Source organism: Lepisosteus oculatus, chromosome 17 (assembly GCF_040954835.1).
Source record: "Lepisosteus oculatus isolate fLepOcu1 chromosome 17, fLepOcu1.hap2, whole genome shotgun sequence".
NCBI classification, from domain to species: domain Eukaryota; kingdom Metazoa; phylum Chordata; class Actinopteri; order Semionotiformes; family Lepisosteidae; genus Lepisosteus; species Lepisosteus oculatus.
Window position 1 is genome coordinate 3,682,568 of NC_090712.1, and position 15,320 is coordinate 3,697,887.

Here is a 15,320-nt window from a genome sequence, read left to right on the forward strand (position 1 = left end):
GGGTATAATATTTGCCTGTACGGGGGTAAAAATGCTACCATTGCCTTTTTAAGATGTTTTCTTTGTCTAATGCCATCCCCAGCTCCTCAGCCAATTGTGTTTCTAAATGTGAGACCTTTGGAGTGCCTGAGTAAGCAGTAGAGTTGTAATGTCATTTCTAATGCCTTGCGGCATCATTACATTGACAGTGCACCAATATACATAATGCTGTTTATTTTCCATTATTTTGCAAGGTTATTAAAATTCCAGTGGAGTCTTTTTTTTTTTCTCCCAATTATAGTCAAAGCATTGTTTGAGACTAGAGCTGAATACTATGTAAATATGCAGAGGGAAATTACAGTGAATGTGTCCTTTGGGGAAACTGATGCAACCTATTCGACAGATTCAGTTATACGGTAACTGACGTTTGGGCCTTGAAATCTCTGTGTCCCTGCAGTACTAGAATCCGTGAAGATTTTTGTCATTTACATATTTAATCACAGCCCAAATTTTACCTTTAGTCAGTTGATTGAGATGATAATATTTTAATAACCACAGAACCTCATACTGTGTGTATTCCTCTTTTACCCTTACCTTCCTATTCAAAGGGACAAAAGTCTCCATTTTACAGTTACCTTTCAATTGGAACCTTTTCTCCAGACCCACCAAACACCTCCCCACTGACCTCCTGATCACCTCAGCCTTTTTGTGCACAGTCGTCTTGCCCGTCTGCAGCCACCATCCACACCGAGCTATCTTGGCTGAAGCTGCTGCATCAGAAGCAAACGCATATCCATGAGCATGCGTGTGCAGTATGTGGCCCCTCTAGCCATGTCACGATCACCCAAGGAACATCAAGCATACCCGACAATCTTATTTATTGCATATGCTGTACAAATGGCCCTGCCATTTACAGGAAGAAGACTGACCCCCTTCAATGAACTCGTCAGAGCAGCGAGGATCAAAGATCTTTCCCAGCCTGTAATCCCCCCATGTTCTCCTCTTCCAACCATGATTACACTGACTGCAATCCATCTGCACCCTTTCATAGGGCTTCAAAGACTCCTACACCGGAAGCCAAAATGATCTTTAAACTTGGTTCACGCATTCCTATAGGACTCAACAATTGACTGAGTGACTCCCCTTTTGCAGATTGCTGCCTTCCACACTTCCCCTGAAACTTGTCATCCAGGTTTTCATCTCTTTAGTCACCTTTATAACTCTCCAGACCCACTTTCATGTTCTGTCTTCCCTACTGCCCCCGCTTACCTCAGATTTCTGTTCTTTCCCTTTCCCCCTGTACACCTGAAAAACACCCATAATTATTGTCTTATTTTGCTGTTTACCATGGAATTAGCCTCTTTGCATGCTGAAATAGCTGCCCACTCTAACCTCATAAATTCGGACAAAGTTAGGTGTTTTCTTCTCTTATTCATTAAAATTGAATGCACTTCCATACAGTTTTATTTCAGTTTTAATACTTTCCTAGTGGTCAAACTGAATAAGGTTTAACGTGTATCAGTAAAGTACTTGATTGAAAAAGGAGCTCGTCTGAAATATGTGTGACTACCGAAAGCCTGTGTTTTGCAAGTTCTGCAATGACAAGACTTGAAAATGTTCAGTAGACTGAAATGTTGGCTTTGCAATCGATAAAGAAGTTTTGCCATGAAGTAATAGTGTTTTAGATTTCCATGTTTGTTTAGGGAAATAATTTGAGCAGTTAAGGTGCTGGATTTGGAAATCCCTTATGTGTGTAACTTTCAGCACTACAGGCTCTGTCTCGAGGGGACCATGAAAGGCCCTTCATTGCATCCAAGCTTGCAGTTCTTCCTGCACTGTAATGGGTTAGGGTTTCAGTAATATACAGTGATGTTCCTGAGAGTGTAGGCCAGGACTTGAGAGAAATGATGGCACATTAGCAGCCAAAACAGACTAACCTAAGAGTGTTCTTCTCTCTGCAGGGAAAGGCGACGTATTCGGAGATGTTTTCTGGAAGGAAGTTACTTTGGCTCAGGCCTGCGCAAATGTCCGAGCCCTGACCTACTGTGACCTCCACGTCATTAAACGGGACGCCTTACAGAAAGTCCTGGAGTTCTACACTGCTTTTTCCAACCACTTCTCCAGGAACCTGCTACTGACGTACAATCTGAGGAAGAGGGTAGGACTGCCTCCTCTACAGGAGATGATGGGATTTTACATGTCATAAGAGGCGCTGGATGTATTGCTGGGAAGCCTGGAAGCAAAAAAGCAATTTGGCAATGTCTGCTACAATAAGACACACTGGGCAGCAGGCTGGTTCAGCGGTCTGATGCTGCTCTCTCCCAGGCTGCAGAATCCGGGAGAGTGACGAGTAATTAAATTTCAGGCTCTTTAATAAGTTTCTCCAATCTTCCGTTTTTCATTTATTAGAGACGCTGGCTGAGCCGCGGAGCACTGGCTTTTCCTCAGGGGGCTCAGGTGGCTGTATCATTAGCGCAGTTGCTGCTTGATGTGGTGCTCAGCTCTTCGATTGTGGGGGAAATCATCGCTTGAGCTCTTGAAAGGGGCATTGTGTGGTGCAGAGGATATGACACACAGGACAGCGACATGCGCTCGCTTCACAGAGGACACAGTGTGCCACTTAACCTGGAATTAGAGGTTGTTTTGCTTAGTATGAAAGCGGTTAGCAGTGGTTAGGATTGCTGCCTCACAGCACTAGGGCCCCGAGTTGAATTCTGGCCCTGGGGTGCTCTCTGCATGGGGTGTGTATCTTCTCCTCATGTTTTTGTGGATTTGCCCTGGGAACTCTGGTTTCCTCTCACAGTCCAATGTCCAGAGATATATTGGTAGGTTAAGTAGCTCCTGGAAAACATTGCCCTAGTGTGCATGCATGCCTGCGTGCGTGCATGCGTGTACATGCGACCTGTGAGGGACTGGCATCCCTTCCAAGGAGAATCCTGCCTGGCACCTTTTGCTTGCCTGGACAGGCTCCAGCTCCCCAGTGAATCTGTATTGGATTAAGTGTTAAACAAGTTTAAAACTTTACTAAACGCTTGTCCAGGCATAGGTATGGTTTACAAATGTCATCAGAGTTTCTTGTCTTTGGAATTAGAAACCTGGTGTTGAGCCTTCACTAGTTGGAGGATCAGTGACTTTTCTCTCCCTTAATAAGCTTTTTGTAGCTACAGTATTTGGATGTATTTCAAATATTTTTTTTCCCTCTTAAGCCAGCCTCCACATTTACTGTGCAGTGTGATTTGGGTTTCATGTAACCATAAGTTATCAACTTTTCAAAGACCCCAAATGAAAAAAAAAAGATATAAAGAGCAGAAATAAAAAGAAAATTGTATATGAACTTCAGTGAGGAGAGGCGGCCTCTCTTGAGCTTAATGCATTCCAGCAGTGCTTCTGTAATCAATCCATAACCCTATATTTGTTTTTAAAGGGAAAGATTTGAATTTGTGTAGGTAATTTTACATTTATGAACCCTTAGCTTCAATGTGATGCTCGTTCCATCAGAAAAACAGCAGGTGATGCTCCAGGTTTAGACTAATTTACCCAGGTTATTCTAAAGACCTGCTCCACAGGCTTGACCACCCCGATGACACTTAATCTCATTTAGACACATGATATTCATTTGCCAGAAAGAAAAAGTACAATATGTTCAAGATGCTTTGAGAGACCACTTTAGCATGTTTTTTTTTTTCCAGTGGGGCTATCAACTGTGTGTTAGCTGCGTGTGTGATAATGTCTGGGATTATGGCTTCAAGCCTGTTAATCAGAATCTCCCCTAAAAGGGGCTATGTGAATTGGCTCATCGCCCAGTGCTTTACTTACCTCGCTTTTCATTTTTATATGCAGTATAAAAAATTGGAGATTGAAGAATTGGTGGTTTTATGCCGCTGTTTTGCAAAGGCAATACAAGGTCGCAGCTCAGTTGTGCTTGCTGCTGCGTGATTGTATGCTTCCGTCCAATCGCTCTGATTGGCGGTCTTGGCTGGGTGTTAACCGTTTCGCTGTCGGGCTCGGGAATTGAACTTAGACCAAAAACACCTTCTTCGCCTGGGACTTCAGTGAGCAACGTTTGAATAATTAAGCAAGCCAGATTTTTCCTCTCCAAAATGATGACGCCCTTTGGCGAAGATTGCAACCACCTGGCTAAGCGACACACACAGGGTTAATTTAGATGCATGATGAAAGATTCAACACAGTGTGTTACATTTCCCGTTATCTAGCCCCTCGTAATGCATCGTCTATATAAATGATTTATTGCTTCTGCCTGATGGCATTTTTATCCCAGGTCTCCAGTGGTTATGATCTCTACGAGAGCTGCCCGCTTTGTTGGCGGTAGTTGGGATGATGGTGTGATTACAGCCACTATAACTAATACTAAGTGTCACAAGTCTATATTAAAGCACTGCCACAGATTGAAGGATATGTACATATCTTCTAATAAGAAAGGAAGGGAAATAACGGTATCACTCGCTGCTTTTACACAGAAGTCCAGGAACGGTTCTAACTAGAAATCAGTGTAAAACTCTGTAGCAAATCTCTATCTGTCTATGCCACCTTGTGGATTGTGGATCACGGCGAGCAAGGCTTTTGAAGAAATCGTTGCATTAATTTGTTGAATGTGCTTCTTGCTGTAAATGCATTTGACTTTTCCTCACAGACTGGGGGAGGTGTGTAGTGTTCTCATACCATGTATAGGGATTATCCAGTATGTTTGCACTTTCTGTGCAGGAACTCAGACAGCATTCCAGCTACATTGAGATTAGAAGGATAAAAGTGCCACCTAAGCAGTACTGTAAAAAACATTTTTTTCATATCATGCAATCATTGCACTTGTACGACAGCACTGCCCCTGTGCACACGTGCCACTTTGATTTATATTCCATTCTGAATTGTTTTAACTTGATTTCCCCTAGGGTCTATCTGCAAAGCCAAGTTTACGTTCTTTTCCTTCCTTGCTTGATAGCTACATGTATTCAATTGTATATAAATGTATACTGTATTTCCTTGCATAGAAAAGCTAAACATACATGAGTATAGTATTAGGTGATGGGAGATGATGAGCAGATGGTGGGATATATTCAAGTTTACTATCAAATAAATCAAAATCTTGTATAAATAAAGATAAATCTTGTGATGGAGCATGTTGACAAGAACAGAAAAGTCCTTCTCTGACCATTTTTTCTTTTCTGTGCCAAGGGAAAAACGGCGTTTAAGAACTCATTAGAAAATATTTGATTTCTGGCTATTTTTAATGGAAATATCTGCTATACCTACAGAGAAAAACACTATTTTGATGTTCATAATGGAGAATGTGCTGTATGCTAATTTGAATAAAAAGCACACAAGCACAGCTGATGAAGTGCTTTATGTTAAGTGCAATCTAGTCCTTTCTCCTAGATTGTCTTAAAATCACCAAGTTAGCGAAGCCTCAGTTTCTGGCCTTGTCAAAATACTGGCTCATCAAATTAAGTGTGTGTGGGACTCTAGAATAAAACTTACTGCATGGTTTTTAAAAAGAATTAGGCAAGTTACATCATTGCAGATGGGCCAATAGTCATACAAAGGTTTTTTACAGAAGCAAAACCCACTGTAAGACTTAGATGAATTGCTCTTGCTATCAAGTGCTATTTCTTTTTCTGTCCTCATGTTCTTCCTCATGAATTTGACCAGAGTTTCCTCTGTGTTGCTCTTGAGTACATTATGTCAGTAAAGGAATCAGTTACCTGAGCTGAAAGATTTCACTTGACAAACACCTGCAGGTGCTTTCAGACATAGCAGCAGCTAATATTACAAGCACCTCTTCTCTTATTTGCAGACATTCATCAGTGGCATCAAACAGATGCCCAGACCAGATGCTCAGTAAGTTGCAGCAAGCTTGTGCTCCATTATGATTCAGATTAACGAAACAAGGTAGCAGTTTTGCAGAAACTCTTCAAAGAGCAATTAAAATCACCCTTCATAGTTATTGTAATTGCAAAACTGCTTTATTTTCTTTCCAAAATTAAAAAAAAAACTATACTTCATACTCAACAGATCAACATGAAGACACTGTATGTACAGTAGTTGAACCTAAAAGAGAGAGAGACATTCTAACATTGAGGTTTATCTGCAATGTGAACTTTGTTTTGTAAAATCTTCTGAAGTGTGAAACATAAAAGAAGGTTAAAATATGTTTTTGGCTATGGCATAATTATTTTTAATTTTTTATAATTGTACCGATGTATGCCTACAAGTTTATTTTTTTTTTACTTGGAGAAAGGTATGGGTCTAATTTAAGTCTAATATTTTACGTAGTAAAGAAACGAAGCTATTGCTTCTTACGGGTTTGAATTCATCTGAGTGAAGAGATTGTTCCTGATGGAAGTGTCTCTGAGATTAATCCTTGACAGATAATTGTCAGAAACAATGAGTAGATTTTGCTGGCATTGAAATGATCTTTAAGACACAGTAATATTGCTGCAGGACAGCTCAGGTCTTCACACTGTGCGATAAACTTGTGACAGTTCCTAGAGAGCCAGTGTCCTCTGGCTTTGGATCCAGACACACTTTGTTACTTAATTAGTCTAATTAGTCAACGAACTGGATTAATTCAGTACTTCCTCCCAGACTCAAAAAGTAGATATTATAGTTAGTTTGTGTGGTCAAGACCATATTTAAGCCATCAGCTATAAAAAACATTAAAATAATCTTAATTAAGAAAATAATTGGATTAATGAAATAGTCCAAAGGGAATGAAAACCAGTGATAGTCTGGGTTTCCAAGCATGAGGTTTGACACCCCTGGTCTCAAAGTTCCTTATCCATTTGCACGTGGCTTAGACTATGAGATGCATGTCCATTTACAGGTGGTGGAATATCTTCCTATCACATTAAAATATCTGTGCTGAAAAGAGATAAGAGTAATTTAAGGCACAGGATGTCAGTCTGAATTAGCTGTTGGATGGTCAGGTTAGAAGCACTAATGGAGTTAAACCTGGAGGAAGCTTTCACTATCACAAAACCTCGTAATTTGTTTTTGGACTTAATAAAATCTATTTCTTGTTCTAGCGTGGATTTACAGTGCATCATCAGGGAATGCTCACACAGTCTTCAGATATGTACAGCACAGTCGAGGAGATGCGGAACTGTTCAATATTTAAACATCGGAGAATCTCAACATGCTCCTTCTCTAACGTCAGTCTGCCATTTCACCATGGTTGATAGGCTACCACATCAAGTGCTCCCAAAGACATCTCACAGCCAGTAGAAGGGCTTGTGTCAACTAAAAATAGCAAAAGACAAAAACGCACTCAGAAAAGCTTGCCAGTTTCCACTCAAAGCCAATGCCAAGCCAGCAATCTTAATGTAGTTACTGTCATTCCCAGGTAGAATATGGAGACAAAGCAAGTGAGGTGCCAGGTGACTTGACAGTTTTCCTCCTCAGTAAAATGTCACAGGGGTTTTCTGCCAGATTGGATCCTGTATTGGACGGGTTTATCTTTAGAGTGGTTGAAATTTCGGAAGCTGCCCTCGAGCACTGCATGGCCCCCTTGCGTGTACAACCACATTTTGAATAAATTAAGCAACAAATGTTGTTTTTTTTTTCCCATGAGTTGAGAATAGGAAACCAGAAGACCGATCCAGCCTTATCAGTGAAAACCAGCTGAAGGTCTGCGTTACAGTGTAACAGTGAGAGGATGCACTGGAGTCTTGAGATCATTCTTACAGCTGTGCAAGGCCTGTCTATAATGTGTTTTGAGATGCTTTTCTGTAAGTCTGCATGTAAACATAAGAAATAAGAGGTTGTGTAGGGGCACTGTTTTAACACAAGTATATAGGGAACCAATTGTTTTAGTCAAGAGTTCCAAAAAAAGATTTAACTCTCCTTTCCCTTCGTTAGTGCTTTAGACTAGTAGACAATTAATTCAAGTTGTAGAGGTGGGGCTCTGGCATGTCTAGATTGATAGAATACAGTATCAGACACAGTATCAGCTGCGTCAGCATGCGTAGGGTGCAAACGAACAAGCAATAAGTAAGGAACAAGTAATAGGTTTATTCCCTGCGGGAAATATGGAATGGAAATAAACCTAATACTTGTTCCGAATACAGTATCAGTTTATGTTATAGTGCCCTTTACCACAAGCTCATACATAGTGGCTTGTTGAAATCCATTTGGCCATCCTTCCATGTTCTAAAGCTGCCTTATCCAGTGTGGGATCGCAGGGGTTACAGAGCCTAACTGGGCAAGCATTGGGTGCAAGGCAGGATACACCCTGGGCAGGATGCTATTGAAGGGCACACACAGACATACACACAGTCAGGGATCCTTTTTACAGAAGACATGTAACCTACCGGCGTGTCTTTGGGTGTAGGAGGAAACCACGCAAATATGGGGAGAACACACAAACTCCACACAGACACCACCCCAGGAGTTCAACTCAGGGTCCCAGGGCTGCAAGGCCTCGTAGAAACACGTACAGTACTACAGGTAATTACAGGTATAGCAAGCCAGTGGGCACAGAGGAGAGAAAAACGCAAATCTCTGGAGGTCTAAAGCAGTGAGTTTTGGAAGTCTAATATGAACATCCGGTTCTGGATTGTAGTTTAGTTCTTAGTTAGGTATCTGTGGAGCCAGAGCTCACGGGGTAATTCATCTGGTCTGTTATCTAAGTATGTCATTGATGACCTGGCAAACGCGGTCATTCACAGGTCACCTGGACATACTTTTCACCGCCAGTGTCATCCATGAGGCTGAGCAAGTGTGTTAGAGCAACTCGGAGTGAAAAGAAACTGGGGCTGAAAGATGCATGTGGTTGATTAACTGTCTAAAAAGCATAAAAAGCCTTGACAGAATAAAAGACAATGACATATATCTGCAAAGATTGTTTCAGAAAGGTAAGGAAGGTTATATTTCAAAACTGAACTTGAAGAAAATAAGCTGTACAGGCATTTTCCCCGCTGATCTGCGACCTGTTCATCAGCTTTCTAAGCTGCTTCATGACTTATTCCCCTGAGCGTGCTTTGTAGCAGCTGCTTAACAGCACAGTCTGGCATATTAGAAAGGTGAGAAGCTAAATCTGTATGACAAAATATTGACTGACAAATATTCTTAACTTCCTTTAAAGTCCACGTTTCTGACAGTAAGCAAAATAGGAGTTTCACTAATTAATCTGCACTCAGGTTTTATTCCTTTCCTGTTTTTTTTTTTTAAATCTTTTGTGTAGTCTTGCTTTACACATAAGGCAAACAATTCAGACAATTTGGCAGACAGCTTTCCCCAAGAGTGAATGCTAAACAGGGCTCCTGGGAATGGGGCCTGTGTGAAGGTGTATTAGTCCTATTTTAATGGTCTCTTGAGTGATGTCTTGAATGTCCTGTTTCAGAGATGAAAAGAATAAACATTAAAAGGTCATGCTTTGCATCGACCATTCATACAAACTCCATCAGAAATAATAATTGGGACAATGTTCTTTTTAAGACTCTTATCATTTTGGAACACATGACAGCTGTATTAAGTGGTATTATAGTTACAAACAGCTTAAAACATAGTCACACCTTGGTTTATTAGTCGGTAATGTAGTTTCTTATACTCTATGTCTATGCTTTAGTTAGGGTCACCAAAATGATGCCCAGTTCTGTTGACTAGCTGAGAAATTACACCCCACTGTTACAAAGGGAATCGGTGTCTCTAGAGTTTATATTGTTGTATTTTGCTGAGGTGAAGAGCTCTGGACCGATACAGGATCAATGATTCAATCAGGCTTTGGCCAGTCCAATGGACAATTTGTAGAGCTTTGTTGGTGTCACCTGACCCTCTGCATTGAATGTTGTAAGTGTGTACCTGTATGGATTTTGTATTTTGCTGACTGAATGCCTTAACAGGGATTCTCAAACTCGGCTTATCCACCCATTTTCACACTGCTAAATCCAGGAGAGGGTCACTGTGTCTTCTTTGCTTACATTAACGATAAAATAATTTGTAACTCGGTTTTTCACATTCATTTTGCCCTTGTTTAAAAAATTGTTAGATAAATGATTCATTCTTCGTGGTTTACCTCTATATAGAAATACATTTTCTACTTTACTTTGAAGTATTGTTACTCAACATCATTAATACACATTAACAAGCAACAATCACATTACTGTGTATTGGCTTTATTAAATTATAAAAGTACACCAATATTAGTTAATGTATTCAAACAGTATATTGATTACCAGTTTACAACCTACACTGTACTTCATTCCATTGTGTACTTCATTTAGTATAAATATTAATAAAAATATCTTATACATTTCATTTACCTTATTGCAAACAGGGAATAAAAACATAAAATAATACTTTAAAATACAGTAATTCATGTCCAGAAAAATCCCGGGTTCTGATATTATTGGTATATTGGCAGTGATTGTCTCTTCCAATGAAAATATTGTTAGAATATTTCAAGTTCTTCAATTGCCACTTTTATTTGTTATGCCTTCACAGCTGGGATGTTATTTGAACTGGCTGTGTGTCTTGAATGGTGTTCAGGTGTTTGATAAAAGCTGGGAAGTGTTGTGGTGTTTTTTGCTTCATGGCTCAAATGGTACTTCCCATTAGTTATTGTTCAGATCAATCTGGAGTCACTGTGAAGCAATCGTATACGTGGTCCTGCTCGATCACGTTAAGTGGGCATACCTCCACTTTTCAATGCAAGGAGCGGCCACTATTAATTCATTAAAAGTGATTTTTTTCTGGAGCCAACTGAGCTAATTGCTCTGCTCAGGGGTACGGTAGGAGTAACGCACTTGGGTACGAACCTCTCCTCTATACCGCTGCTTGATCACTGTTTTCAGTCATGGCAAGAGGAGTTCTCTTATTTTGATTAATGGTCAGTGTTATCTTAAGATGTCACATTAGGCAGGTAAACTAATCTACAGAATAAGGGGTTAATTACATTCCACTAAGTCAGCAGATCAGACTGTAAACCAGTGACCATTGCAGAGGCCCTGTCTTTCTCAAGGTTAATGCTTGCTGTTATTCCACAAAGCCTCTGTAAGCTTATTTACAGTAAACCAGCTCACTGCATGATAAGTTCTTCATTAATCTTAGTAAATATCTGACTTGAGTGGTCCTCTTAATATGCTTGGCTGCTATGTAGTCTTTATCTGTGTGTGACTTTTATTTCTTCCAGTCACAGTTTGTTTATTTTTATCTGGTCAGTGAAATGCATCACAGGTAAGTGTTAAAGGCAGTTCTAATTACAGAGGGTCTGTGTGATATTTATAGCCCCTTGGAATATGGCTTGTCTCAGCCTCAGATGAGTGCTTACACCAGCTTAGCTCAGCTATCCCTTTTCAAGCAGCATTTAAAAAGCACACTCCTGCGAGTAAGCTTATAGAAAGCTCTAGACATGTTTTCAAGATGGGCAACCTAGTTACAGAGCATAAAGGAATTTTGGGACGTCCCTTTGATGTGAAGGGCTTTGCTTTATGGAATCTGTATTGATTCATTGGCCTTCAAAACATTTGGAGGCTAAGGATAGTTATGATGAAATGAAACAAGAGAAGCAACATTATTGTGTAGTGTGTTCCTTGTGTTTTTGATGTTTATCAATAAGTCAATCAATCAGAAATAAGAGGGTTTGTTTTACTGGGAATAGCTGAGGAGGTGAAAGTGTGGTGAAAATCAAGAAATAAGAAAAGACCCAGTATGCACTACTTATCAAGAGAACAACTGTTTTCTTGTGAAATGAGAATGTAATAGTTACAGTATGCTGTAGTTATCTTACTTACCAGACTTTAGCCACACTGAACTGGGACAGCATGTGGCATCTAGGACTCAGAGACTAGTGAAGAGGCACATGCTTGTCCAGGCTGTACGAGAGGAAGAGACTCCCACAAGACAGAACGTGCAACCTGGTGCAAAGCAGAGGTACTTGTATTACTTCCAGTGGTGGCCACACTGGCTATTCCTGTATCCTGCGACTTTCACAGTCGGCAAATGTTAATGGGCATCGCAAATTCACCTCTAGGACATAAATTCAATAAAATGTCAAAGCACCTGCAACAAAACAGTATATTTTCCTGATGATAACTTGTTGAATTTGCTGCAGTTGTGACTAATACAGTATGTTTGTTTCCAATTATGTACCTCATGCTACATCGTTCACTTATCCCCCAAGAAGCAAACTGATTTTTTTCTCATTTGAAACTGTACAGAAATGTCTAGATCTCTCCTTGACAGTGATTTGTTAGGGAGGTGGGTATGGGTGGTTTTGGCTCATGCTCGTGGATCTTGTGCAGCAGAAATGCCATTTATTTTACAGTGGGCTGGAAGCTGGACATCTGTACCATTGTGACTTGATACTTTGAAAGTGTTCTTTAAAAGAACCTCTTGGGCTTTTCTTGTCATTTCAGTTTCAATTTCAGTCCGGTGTCTGACAGTAATGTGGTTCTGTAGAACCACGAGGTCCAATTAACCTTTCAGAATTGAAGACGGGGGTGGTGGTGGTGGGGGGGGGTTGATTTGTTCCATATGAGACTAATGATTAACTCAACGATGGGTTCCCTGCCTTTGTTGCAAACGGATGTATTAAAATGTCTGACTTTACAATCTCCTCTCTCCTTTGGAGGAAGTGTGTGGCATGAGAGGGCCAGGGAAAGGAAGGTGACCATTTTCTGTAGAACAATGATCTTTAGGATTTAGGCAGTTGCAGGACATGAAAGAGAGGAGCATTCCCTTGTCTTGTGTGACAAGAAGGAAGGCGCCTCAGTGCTGTGTTTGAGCTAGGGAAGAGACTGCCGCCTGTGCTGTGTTTTAATTAAAGCACGTAAAATTTTTCAGGCATCACGAAAGTGACTGGTTTGAAAAATGTTCTGTTTCACTCTTTGCGTGACAGGCGCAGTTACCCAAGAAGCTGTGTCCCTGTCAGCGAGGGAAGTCTCAGGCAGGAGAAACATTCTCCCAGGCGTGAGAGACTGATTGGAGTTTCTGCTAATATAATTGCACAGAGTGGGCTATTAATCTTGTTCTCTAGCCCGGCACTGCAGGGAGAGGGGGGCTAATGTTGGCTTTATGAGAAGGGCAGTTGGCGAGCATTTGTATGTTTCAAGTTTTTCTCTGTCTTTATATGCAGTGAATTGTCGTAAATAACTCATGCTTGTTTATGATGTGGCTGCCCACTCCTGATATAATATATGTATGGCTGAGCCGTGCAATGTGATTTTCCTGCATCAGGAGCTAGAGCTGTTTCCTGTTATGTTTCCCATTGATGTCCCATGCCATTGGAAATTAGGCAGGGTGAAACTCTGAGCTGTGGAAAGGCTTTTTATTAAACGTACATTTAATTGCTGTTGATTTTTTTTGTCTGTATGCGTTGGCTAAATTGGATTTTATCTTTGTGCAGCTCTTTGGGATATTGTAGTGTAAAAAGGACGTACAAAACTACATTTGACTTTGAACATATTGTGACGTTTTCAGGGGTTGTCACAACCAACCAGGACCTCAACGTTGTACTCCCCTAGAAAAGCCAGTAAAGTCATTTGGCCTCAAGTCTTTTACAAAACAGTATCCAAAAACACACTTGAGCTCCCACTTTTAAGAAGAATGATATAAGCAAATAGAATCCTTAATATGATATAATATAATATGATTTAATAAAAACTCCAGTATTACTCACTTTGTCCTTTTTAGAGTCCAAAATAAGTCATCACCAAAACCCAGATCAATAACTCTCTGGTCCTTCTCGGACAAAAGACCCTCACTTGTGTTTGCCACACCCTCTTAAGCCATCAAGCCGGCAGCGAATCCCTCACAGCTGAGACTGTTTAGATGGGAAGTGAGTGGGCCATTTCCCCAAGGCATCTTGGGATGTGTACTTCTCCATGTCCTCTACACAGAGGAAGCTACACATTTTTTAAGATACAGGGTCAAAGAGGATAGAAGCTTCTCGAAACTTTAGACCCAAAGTACACTCCCACTCTATCTTGCCCCACAGCTTATCACAATATTTAAAGGGAACAAAGGAATGTATGCTTTATTAGATTGCTTACCACTAGATATGAACCATACCGTATAAAAACCCTTTTAATTTTAGACGGAATGCTGCTCCTCTGTCAAGGGGGAAGCCTGATATATTGGGCAGCTGTAGTGTAACGATTGCTTCTTGCACCTTAATGGGTAAACCTGTTGGGTATGGAGGGGCTAAGGCCAGCAGTTTCATGGCAACTGGCACCTGTATAAGACTTTGAATCCTGTTGATCACATTAGAGAGTGCTCAGGACCTCGCTGGCATCACAGCATGGCTTATTACAGGGCAGCACCTTCACCATTCGGACCTGGGTGACCTGTGGCAGCCATTCAGCAGCCCTGTCTTACAGCAGATCAGGTGGGGGAGAGAGAAAATGCTGCAATCGAATTTGTTGAGTTAGGGGGGAACTATAGGGAAGGCAGATTGCGCAAGCCCATGGTGGAATTTAGCCAGACCACTGGGTTTAACATCCCTGCTTTTATAAACGTGCAAAGGGATGTTTTTAGAAACAGGTAAACAGGACTTCAGTTTAATGTCTTATCTGAAGGACAGCACCTCCTACAGGGTGGTGTCTCCTACCACCATACTTGGGTTCTGAGTTCAAGAAGGAGTAATCTATCCTGTGGGAACAGCAGCTGGCTATTTTTTAGAGGTCTCTCATCCTGGTACTAACCAGGCTTATTAATTTAAAACGATCCTTGTCAAACAATCTGACATATCTTTAGCTCTTTCATTTTTTATTTTTCTTTCAGATCGACCATTCTCGTGTTCACCCTCCCTGCTCTGGTCCAGTCATGTGCTGATCTTGTAGAATGTTGCTTTAACAAGAAAAGTGCTCAACCAGTCTTGAAAGCTGTCTAGGATTGCAGCACTTGTGCATTTTTTTTTCTGCATGCTGAATGTAATGTAGGAGTCAGTGGAATTTCAGCTTCCTGATAATCGATATTATACGCCGTTTCCTTCTGTCCCACTCCATTGATCCAGGGAATGTTCTTGACTCAGGTGAGGGAAACCAAGAGCAAGCTATTATTTTCACTTGCATTGAAACAGCAGCACAAAGAGCTGAAAAACATTGACGGATACATTTTCAGACTCATAGTAATTTGTGATATGACAGAAGAATAAAAACATGGCAAGAAGAACAGCAATCAAATATTGTGTTGCTTTTAAATAACACTACCTCATACTGTAGTGATGTCCTGAGAAAAGGTTTGTGAACCACCAATATAATTATGGTACTTACAATTTCTTACCATGATATCCTTGTTCAATGAAAACCGGCATTTTCTTAAATGCTTATATCTAGCACAGTGCTGTATGGAATTGAAAAAATTCAAAGAATTAAGAATCGTATATTTGA

General features: G+C 40.6%; 1 protein-coding gene across 2 annotated transcripts in view; it reads left to right on the forward strand.

Moving 5' to 3' along the window:
• The window catches only part of LOC102687989 (potassium voltage-gated channel subfamily H member 1), a 115,496-nt gene that overhangs the window by 69,085 nt on the left and 31,091 nt on the right, over positions 1–15,320 (forward strand). For both annotated transcript variants that reach the window (XM_069179818.1, XM_069179819.1), the window contains one exon: positions 1,941–2,137. In XM_069179818.1, coding sequence (XP_069035919.1) covers positions 1,941–2,137 — 197 coding nt within the window. The remainder of the gene's footprint in view (positions 1–1,940; positions 2,138–15,320) is intronic.